Raw genomic sequence first — 9,866 nt, forward strand, 5'->3', positions numbered from 1 at the left:
TGTTTTTAACTATTCAGGCCGTTCTTATCAACTAAATAAATATTGTATCGCGTCAAATTTCACGTGGCTGTGTAATATTTAACAGGTAATTGCATTCAGGCAGGCAATAAAGAGCAACAAAGGTATAAATGAAGCAGGAAATCAATATGCTTTTCCCTGGAGCCTGGACATGACAACAGAGTGTTACATAAAACTAGATGCTGCGTCACAATATTTACATGATGAGTATCATTTAACTTGAGTAAAATACTAATTGGTGGAAGAGGAGAAAAAAATTTAAATTTTGGACTCAAAAGGTACAAAGGTCTCTATATGTCCATTTTCAGACACATAGGCTACTTGTTTACTGTTTAAAGTGACAAATTTAAGGTGAGACACTACAGGCAAAAACACATATTTTTCATGCACTAGTAAATTTTGATGTTTTGGGCTATTTTTCTCCCAAATAAAAAACATCCAAAACAAACATTTTTTACTTCATTTGATCCATTTGCTCCTGTAGTGTTCTCCTAAAATCACTAAAAGTTAGTGTTGTACTGCAGAATGAACGTAGTCTAAAATCGCATCATCACAGGCGTCGTTAGAAAGCTCCCACTCTCCTGCACAAAATAATGTGTATTACATCTTCTATATTGTTGTGGCTATGAATTAGATTCAATATTTTGTCTTCAAATAATCATTTCCATAAAGAATGTATGAAATCTTTAAAGGCCTTTTTCTCAAAATAAGTTTTTTCTCATGCTCTGAACCATGAATCTCAACTTCAACTCCACTTCCAGACACAAAACTTACCGGTTTTATTCTTAACTATTAGTCCATGGGCCAGACCAGATTTTGGTACCACTCAAGGTGGCAAAATCTAGTAATGTTTTTTGAAAAGGTACATGTCCATAGATGATATTTTGGTATGATAGCCCATCCAAAGTGGTAGCTTTATGACAGTTATCAGCACATAAAGTTATACACCCCCTGCAATAAATAGGCCTCTAAACGCAGGGGGCATATCCTGTTTTGTGCTCATTCACTTGATTTATTACCTCAGATTTTTTTAGGACAACACTATTGTCTCAATGCCGAGTAAAAAAATTCTTCCGGACAATTTGATGTTAATTGTGTAAATAATGGCCCAATTTAGAGGAAAATAAAAGATAAAGAATCGTATGATTTGGGGCGTGGCTACCTTTGATTGACAGGTCATTAACAAGGCGAGTCGTCAGGAGACAAGAAAAGCAATGGTATCCATGGCAACGTGTCAATAAAGTTATATATATAACGTTATATAGATATAAAAAAGGACGTTTACCGGTTTGGTCTCATAACTTTGACCCTTTCACACTGTATTTCCACTTAATGACTTTTTAATGAAGTTTATTTTAACATATTGTTGAGTAAAAATGTCTTGTTCAGCGTTTGGTTGAACTAACAGACACTCCAAGGAGTCGCTGTTAATTTTTTCAGGTAAGTAACATACATTTTATTTTTGTTTTTTGCTTGCCAAAACTAACATCCCAGTTAATGCTCCAGTTAATGCTAACATGAATTAGCAGCGGCTTCTATCAGTCAGGTTGAGGTGTAGAGAGGCTTTTAGTCAGTGATCAGATCCCTCTTACTCCTCCACAGTCCAAATATGGTCTGTTCCCCCTATCGGAAACAAGATGGCGACGAGCGTAAAGCTGAGCTGAACTTGATGCCTCAAACGGGCCACAAACCAATAGGTGACGTCAAGGTGTCTACGTCCATTAATTATAAAGTCTATAATTCTAATACTAAAAATAGTTGGTGCTATTATTTTTAACATGAAAAAAAAATAATCCAACTTAATTTAACTGCATAGCAAAGCCTATAAAATAATAATAATAATTTACAGTGTTTCCCATTAATTAGCTAGACTGGCGGCCCACCGAGTCTAATCTGTCCCGCCATAGTTTAGTTTGCTGCGCTAACGTCACATTTAAAGCTTATGAAAGTATATTTTCAGTACTAATAATATAAAGATATTTAGTGTTGTATTACTGCTGCCTCAGCAGAGTGTCTGTCAGTCAGTCAAATCCCCTGACCCCTAAACTCTCCGTCCTCCTCCGAGACCTGCACACGCATTCACACACTTACACATGCACTGAATTTACCAAGCTGCATCTGCTTCACCAAACAACAACAACAACAACAAGCTTTAGGAGAGTATAAAGTCAGAGTTTTCCATAAGCGCCGACTGTGTGTGTGTGTGTGTGTGTGTGTGTGTGTGTGTGTGTGTGTGTAAGAGGCAGGGGCATATTGTCTTCATTTCAGAAGTGATGGGGACACATTGTTAAGGAGCAAGATGATTTTTAGTAAATTATTGAAACATATTCTGTGAAAGTAAATCAATAATCAATCTAAATGATCCTATAGAGATATAGATTTCCTTGGCCAGTTATAATCTCTCCTCACATGTAGAGCCTCTCCCTGACCATCAGTGCATCACTACTTTATCAAGTTCTCCCTCCCTCTCTCCCGATCGGACTGTCTGCCCTCACCGACAGATACCACACTGGTCCGCCGCAACATTCGCTCTCTCTCTCCTCCTGCTCTGGCCTCAACTGTTCTCTCATCCCTTCAAAATCCAATCCTCATTCTCCAACCCCAAGAAACTCTACTCCATCTTTACAAACCTCCTGGTCCCTCCAACCCCCCCTCCTACCTCCTCCCTCCTACCAACCCACTTTGTCAACCATTTCCTGAAAAAGATTGAGGACATACGCTCATCATTTACCCATCCAGTCTTACAACCTGCCTCTCCTCCCTCCCCATCAGCGTCTCCCTCCCTCTCAGCATTCACTCCACTGTCTCCTCCTCAAATGCTCAGCCTTGTAGCTTCTGCCCGTCCTACCACTTGTCAGCTGGATCCTATTCCTTCCCACCTGTTTCAGTCTATTGCTCCGGATCTCCTCCCGTTCCTCTCCCATCTTATCAACACTTCCTTGACTACTGGCTGCTTTCCTAACTCTCTAACTCTCCTCTCCTAAAGAAATCAACCCTCGACCCATCCTTAGTGGACAACTACAGACCCGTCTCTCTCCTGCCGTTCCTCTCCAAAACTCTGGAACGGGCTATCTTCAATCAGCTGTCCTCCTATCTGCATGGGAACAACCTCCTTGACCCTCACCAGTCTCGTTTCAAGAAGGGACACTCAACAGAGACTGCCCTTCTCGCTGTGACTGAACAGCTTCACAAGGCGAAGGCAGCCTCTCTCTCATCTGTGGTGGTTCTACTGGACCTTTCTGCAGCTTTCGACACTGTGGATCACCAGATCCTCATCTCCACCCTTCACCACCTTGGAGTATCTGGCTCTGCCCTCTCTCTGCTCAAATCCTATCTCAAGGACCGCACCTTCCGTGTAACTTGGAGGGGTTCTGTTTCAGAACCCTGTCTACTCACCACCGGGGTCCCTCAAGGCTCAGTCCTTGGTCCGCTCCTCTTCTCGATTTACACCAACTCCCTTGGCTCCCTCATCCACTCGCATGGCTTCTCCTATCATAGCTATGCCGACGACACCCAGCTAATCTTCTCATTTCCCCAGTCTGAAACACGTGCAGCAGCACGTATCTCTGCATGTCTGGCCGACATCTCCCAGTGGATGTCCTCACACCACCTCAAACTCAACCTGGGAAAGCTACTTTACCTCCCAGGGAAGGGCTCCCCCACCACTGACTTCCACATCACTGTCCAGAACACAGTGGTTGCCTCCACAGAAACCGCCAAAAACCTTGGCGTAACTCTTGACAACCAACTGTCCCTCTCAACAAACATCACCGCCACTACCAGATCTTGCAGATTCTTGCTGCATAACATCAGGAGAATCCGCCCGTTTCTCACCCAGAAGGCAGCTCAGGTCCTGGTCCAGGCACTGGTCATCTCACGCCTGGACTACTGCAACTCCCTCATGGCAGGTCTGCCATGATCCGACCTCTATCCGACCTCTACAACTCATCCAGAATGCAGCTGCTCGATTGGTCTTCAATCTTCCCAAATTTTCACACACAACACCCCTCCTCCGCTCCCTGCACTGGCTACCGGTGGCTGCGCGGATACGCTTGAAGACTCTAGCTCTGGCGTACTCTGCTGCTAATGGTTCAGGTCCTACTTACATCCAGGACCTTGTCAAACTCTACACCCCTGCCCATCCTCTACGCTCTGCATCAGCCAAACAGCTGGCGACTCCCACCCTGCGTGGGTCAACTCGCCTCAAAACCACTTCCAGACTCTTCTCTGTCTTGGCTCCCAAATGGTGGAACGAGCTCCCCACCGACATCAGGACCTCAGACAGCCTGGACATCTTCCGCCGCAGGCTGAAGACCTATCTCTTCCAACAATACCTCGGTTAAGTCATGGTCACCTAACAGATATATATAAAAAAACAACAAAAAAAAACCCTCTTATTCTTTTCTCGTCTTTTCTTCTTTAACATATAGCACTCCTTAGCAATGACAGTTAGCTCTTAAAGTTATGTACTTACTCGATTCCTATGGTCTATGTCTAGTACCATCAGGTTGAATGCACTTATTGTAAGTCGCTTTGGACAAAAGCGTCTGCTAAATGACATGTAATGTAATGTAATGTAATGCTGCTACTTAGTCCTTGTCCTGACCTGCGAACTGCGCTCTCTCTGCTCTTTCTATCGTAATAATACAGATTAAAAATATGTGCAAAGCAGCAATGAAATTCAGAGCACAACTTAACTCACTGTGGCCTTCACTGCACTATATAAGTCCTGCAGCTCTGTGGAAATAGCACAACCATGGCTAGAAGTGGGAACAACTCAAAAATGTATTTTGTGCAGAATAACACAGTTATAATGACATACATCATAAAATCATGCAAGTGCAATTTCTCTGCTAAATATTTTTTTAATGGAAATAAAATGGAATTTATATATACAACACAAGTGTCACGAATATTGGAAAAAAATTGTGCCTCCACATGTTACACATATTGATCTATTTGCATTTTTACAACCTCTCCTGTCCTCTCCTCTCTGCTCTGTGTAAACAGATATTCAGTAAATATTTGTTACGTGACCGTTTATCTCCGCAGAATCAATCATGGCTTCACTGTGTCAAGGAGGAGCAGAATTTAATGTTTTTAACAGGATCTGGTTATTCTGAAGGGTTTATTTTTGGCAATGTTTTAAATGAGACGTGTAGAATAAAGTGATTTTGACAGAAATATCACTTTCAAGCTTTGTTTTGGTTACTTCTTCTAATGGAAACTTGTGTAACCTATGATCTATTCAAGGACTGTCGGAAAGTAAAAATTTTGTCGATAGTGGCTGTTTTTACAGTTTGCTTTTAAGTTTACTTTTGGCTTTTAAAAAAAGAAAATATATGGTTTGATGGGGTTCAGAGGGGGTTAATAACAAGTTCTTTGGGCAGGTTTGACTCAAACATTTATACTGAATAATTTCCTAAATTCTTGTGTCTTAATAATTGATTGGTGAAATTCCTGTATGGGTACAAAACAACAAATACAATACAACATTTTTTAAAAATATATCTTTATTTAACTAAAACTGAGACAAGAAAAAAATCTGTAAAACACTGATAATCATTTGTAGTTACATTATATACATAATAACAAAGTACATTTTCATTATGGTACAGTTGGAGTGTCTGTGTGTTAATGTAGTGTACTCAGTTTCACCTCCTCCCCAGCAGGTAGAGGAAGATGAGGACTATGTCCAGGTAGATCAGGAGAGCAGCGTTGATGTATTCCTCTGGATCCAAACGGTAGCTCATCGTCCCCATCATTAGCTGGCAGTCGACCATCAGGAACTGAAGGGAGAGGAGAGGAAGAGTTAGGACAGGGCGAGAGATTATTATCAAATAACTCATAGTAAAATATGGTATTTAATAATGAAAGACAATAGAAAAAGGACAGGTGAAAGTAACTAATTAGCTGCTTTAGTTTCAGGATCCTGGTATTATGCATTCTGGCTTACTGTCACACATTCATGGCTTATGGGGACTGGGAACTGGAGCTTGACCAATATGAAATGTTTTAGACTGATGCAGATTTTGGATTTTAGAGGGAATAATGAATCAATAATTGACATTTTATATTTTAATTGACATGTTATATATTTAGTATTTTTTGAGCTAGAATGAAAATAGACCTTTTTTATGTGGATTGTGCACTGATTTTTCACCACCAGAGAGCAACTTTCTCAAACATAAAACTTTATGAAATAATAGTTAACATTATTATGCATCACACAAACAATGTATTACAGTGTCAGCCAATTCTATAAATGATAACTGAGAAAATCAAGAATAAATAAGAATAAAAATAAATAATATAAATATCATTACTGTTCAGTTTCAGTCAATTGCTGAATATTAAAATAATAATAAAATGAATAGCTAACACCATTTCTAAATCACTCCAAGCTACATTTTCTGTATTATATATTGTGTAAAGAAAGGTTTTCATAACGGCACATATCAGACAGCATATACACAGATATTGATAGACCTGTGATTGGCCAATAATATCTGTTAACCGATATACTGTATCTGTCAGGCTCTACTGTGATCCATCTCTAATGTTGTTAGTAACACTTTTTTTTTTCACATTCACACCTCGTTCAATTTCCCCACTGAACTTTCCCGTCACAAGTTTGCGCCTCTAACCTTTAGGACAGTTTTGTTCCTTCTGCTTTATAGCAAGGGAAGTGCAGCGTATTAGTAATATTATCATGGTACACATTGTTCGTTTCTTCCGTACCAGTGAATACAGCAGAGCACCCAGACATCCGTAGGCGACGTTGGTGACGTAGGAGTAGTAGAAGGTGCAGAAGAACCCAAACATGAGCATGTCCACCGCTAGAATCAGCAGAACACCGTACCAAACAGTGAAATCAATACGAGTCTGAAAATAACAGAGGAACACATTAGTACATTAATTGATTTCAGTAATATTTTTTCCCATATATTGCTTAACACAGATTCTTATTTGATGACAATTTTTTTTTTTCAAATCAGTGGAACACAGACCATACATGAAGCGTTGATTATTCTACATAAAATTGGTTTTAATGCACAAAAAATCTGCACATCCTTCCTACACACTGGACTCATTTAAAAAACTTTGGACTGTTTATCTAATTGTTATTTAAACTCATCATCCTTGACACATTTTTCAGTTCAGACCAATTGTTCCAGCTCACATTCAGCCTCTTCTACCGTTTTTCTACTATTCTGAGTAAAATATAGATTTTTCTTTTCAAGGAAGTTGAGAGCAACACATTTAAAATCAATATATAAAGCAACGAAAGACTTTACATTTTCTGCTTAAAATAAATACAGATTATTTAAGCTCCTTACCTGTGCAGAGAACATAATAATTGCAAAAGAAATGGCGAGTGTTGCTCCCATAGTGATGACGACAACAGTGGTGTCGTGGAAGGAGGCGATGGTTCCCACCATGTATGACAAGCTCAGGGTGACCACCGCCTGTAGGCACAAAGATTCAAAGTATTAAGCATCTCCAATATCATCTGAGAAAGCTCCCCTATTAATTAATAATCACAATACAAGAAAAGTTGGTTGTGATTTTATTTTATTCATGTGAACGCAACTTTAGTCCATTTAAATTCAAAATTCAAAAAAAGGACAAAAAATGTAATTAAGTTGTTTTTTTAATTATGTATTTTTATCAGTACTACTTTAAAGTATGTACTGTACCAGATGTATTTTTTTATTTACATACTTTTTTGTCTAATTCAATTAAATTCTATTATATCTATTTAGTAGTAGTTTTGCCAGAAAGCAGCATTTAATTAATGCAGTTTCTCTGACCAGAATATTTAACTTTCTTTTTTTTTTTCCAGGAAGCTACTTTGACCTCAAATATTTCATATCACATGTGTTCCTTTAACCCACAAAGCTATGATTATTTTGCCATATTTTTAGGGTTGACTGTCATTTAAGTCCAATACTTTAATTTATTTTATTTTATTATAAGTATCTGTGACCGTACCTACATTATGTAAAGGTAATTTCCCCCATTCAATATTTTTTGTTTTATGCTCTTGTATTTGTAACCCACCAGTCCAACGATGTTCCAGGGGTGGCGGCGACTGAAAGACTTGCAGCAGCTGAGGGTGATGGCGACCACGAGAAAGATGATGACAGAGCTGAGGTAGGCCCCCAGGTTGTTCTGCACCGCCTCTTTGACCACGCTGGAGAAGGTGAACACACACACCACACTGAAGGTGAACAGCAGCTGGAGAGTGAGGATGCTGAACACCTGCACAGGGAAAGATAGAGACAGAACAAAAATAGTTTCATTGCTAAATATTCTGTACAGCAACTGATTTTCTAACTATGTGGTTTGGGTGTTTTTTTAAACATAATTTCCGACCATTAACAGGTTTTAAAGAAATTGATCTTCCTTGTTTCCATATTTACTGAAGAGTTTTATTATTCATAATGGTTAGATTATTATACTTTCTAACATGCAGTGCATCAGACCTAGCTCTCTTGAATCTCTTTCTCTCTTTCCCACTTTCTTATCCTGTTTGTCAACATGTGACTCGTGAAAATTCGAATGTAAAACCATCAGAGTGTCCTGATTAGAGCTTGGTATTGCCTACAACCTCACCGAACCATACATATGAGATTACAATAGGTATCGTGATACACATTTATTTTGATTAATGGCCATGTCCTAGAATTTCAACAGCTGTTCTTTATTATTCTGTGGAGAAGCAATCACACTTTAAAACACTTAAAGTTCAGGCCCACCGACATCTTAAAGTAAAATAAGTATAATAATATTCTTTTTCTAATCCCAGAGTTATTAATAAGTGTAGGATAACTTGAAAGTCATACAAACCTTCCTGACAAACGCTCTTCTCACTGTCTTGTCATCAAAAGAAGATGAGGCTATCAGTGGCGTTGTTTCCGATGAGACCTCGGGGATGATGTCACGGAAAGACTCGTACCCAGTGCAAGTTGTCTCGTTTTTTTGTGGATGGTGCATTGTCGTAGCTTCGGAGTAGGGTGGAGGTTGCTGCTCTTCATATGATGGTGGTGATGAGGACACGTCATAACCAGGAGCGCCCTGTGTCTCTTTGGATGTGAGGAAGTCTGCTGTATGTGACATTCTGCTGGAAACTGTGGGTCAAAAAAGTCCAGTCAAATAAATAGATCAACTCATGCAAAAGTAAATAAGATACCCTCTATTGAGCTGAAGTGGGGAGTTCCTGTTTTACTTTATCATACTGATAACATTTGGTGTCTGAACTGAAATGAAACACTGGTAGTTTTTCTATAGCTGCCTGCCAGCATGAACAGCGTTTTTCAGATCAGATCAGAATTCTTAAATACAACAAGACTGTTTTTTAGATATCTGCCTGTGGACATGTATAGGGTTTCTTACATCAAATCTAGATTTTTCAATAAAACAAGACTCATGGGACTCATTACCGGGGGTCTAAGGGCTCAGGGGGCCTCACTGCTTTTCGACCAATGCAAACCCAGTTCTGGTGCTGGTGTGAGAGGGCAGTTTGTTCAACTTGCGAACTACCTGTTTGCTTTTCCACAGGCTTGAGAGCCATGTCACTTTATCTGCTTAACCACTGATTTTGTGCTCGGAGCTCCCTTAAGTTTATTTTGAACTTCTGTCAAGGACCACACTACTGGGAGACAGTTTATCTCCAACACAGACCCCTACTTTGATTTTGTGCCCATAGTGAAGCTCTGTAGGTCACGATATTCCTGCCCCCGCAGCCCAAAAGTAAACAATTCATGGTTCGAGACCAGCAAGGAGTCAGTGCTGCTCTGGAACCAGTGCTCTTTACCGAGAGCTGGTTCTTTGGCTGTCTGACA

General features: G+C 39.7%; 1 protein-coding gene across 1 annotated transcript; it reads right to left on the minus strand.

Moving 5' to 3' along the window:
• Nucleotides 1–5,528: 5,528 nt before the first annotated feature.
• On the minus strand, nucleotides 5,529–9,141 carry LOC131980009 (protein lifeguard 1-like). Its single transcript, XM_059344132.1, has 5 exons — nucleotides 8,872–9,141; nucleotides 8,083–8,283; nucleotides 7,359–7,487; nucleotides 6,760–6,903; nucleotides 5,529–5,807 (listed from the first exon to the last, which is right to left on the minus strand). Exons 1-5 carry the CDS (start codon nucleotides 9,139–9,141, stop codon nucleotides 5,673–5,675), a joined length of 879 nt encoding a protein of 292 aa, XP_059200115.1. The 3' UTR covers nucleotides 5,529–5,672.
• Nucleotides 9,142–9,866: the final 725 nt, after the last annotated feature.

Source organism: Centropristis striata, chromosome 11, assembly GCF_030273125.1.
Source record: "Centropristis striata isolate RG_2023a ecotype Rhode Island chromosome 11, C.striata_1.0, whole genome shotgun sequence".
Taxonomy (NCBI): domain Eukaryota; kingdom Metazoa; phylum Chordata; class Actinopteri; order Perciformes; family Serranidae; genus Centropristis; species Centropristis striata.

What these genes read in the sequence shown, in the direction of transcription:
- LOC131980009 (XM_059344132.1), bottom strand. Translation starts at nt 9,141, where the DNA reads ATGTCACATACAGCAGACTTCCTCACATCCAAAGAGACACAGGGCGCT. An exon ending in TTATTATGTTCTCTGCACAG is followed by an intron (nt 6,904 to 7,358) that starts GTAAGGAGCTTA and finishes TGTTATTTTCAG; the next exon opens with ACTCGTATTGATTTCACTGT. An exon ending in GTGCTCTGCTGTATTCACTG is followed by an intron (nt 5,808 to 6,759) that starts GTACGGAAGAAA and finishes CTCTCCCTTCAG; the next exon opens with TTCCTGATGGTCGACTGCCA.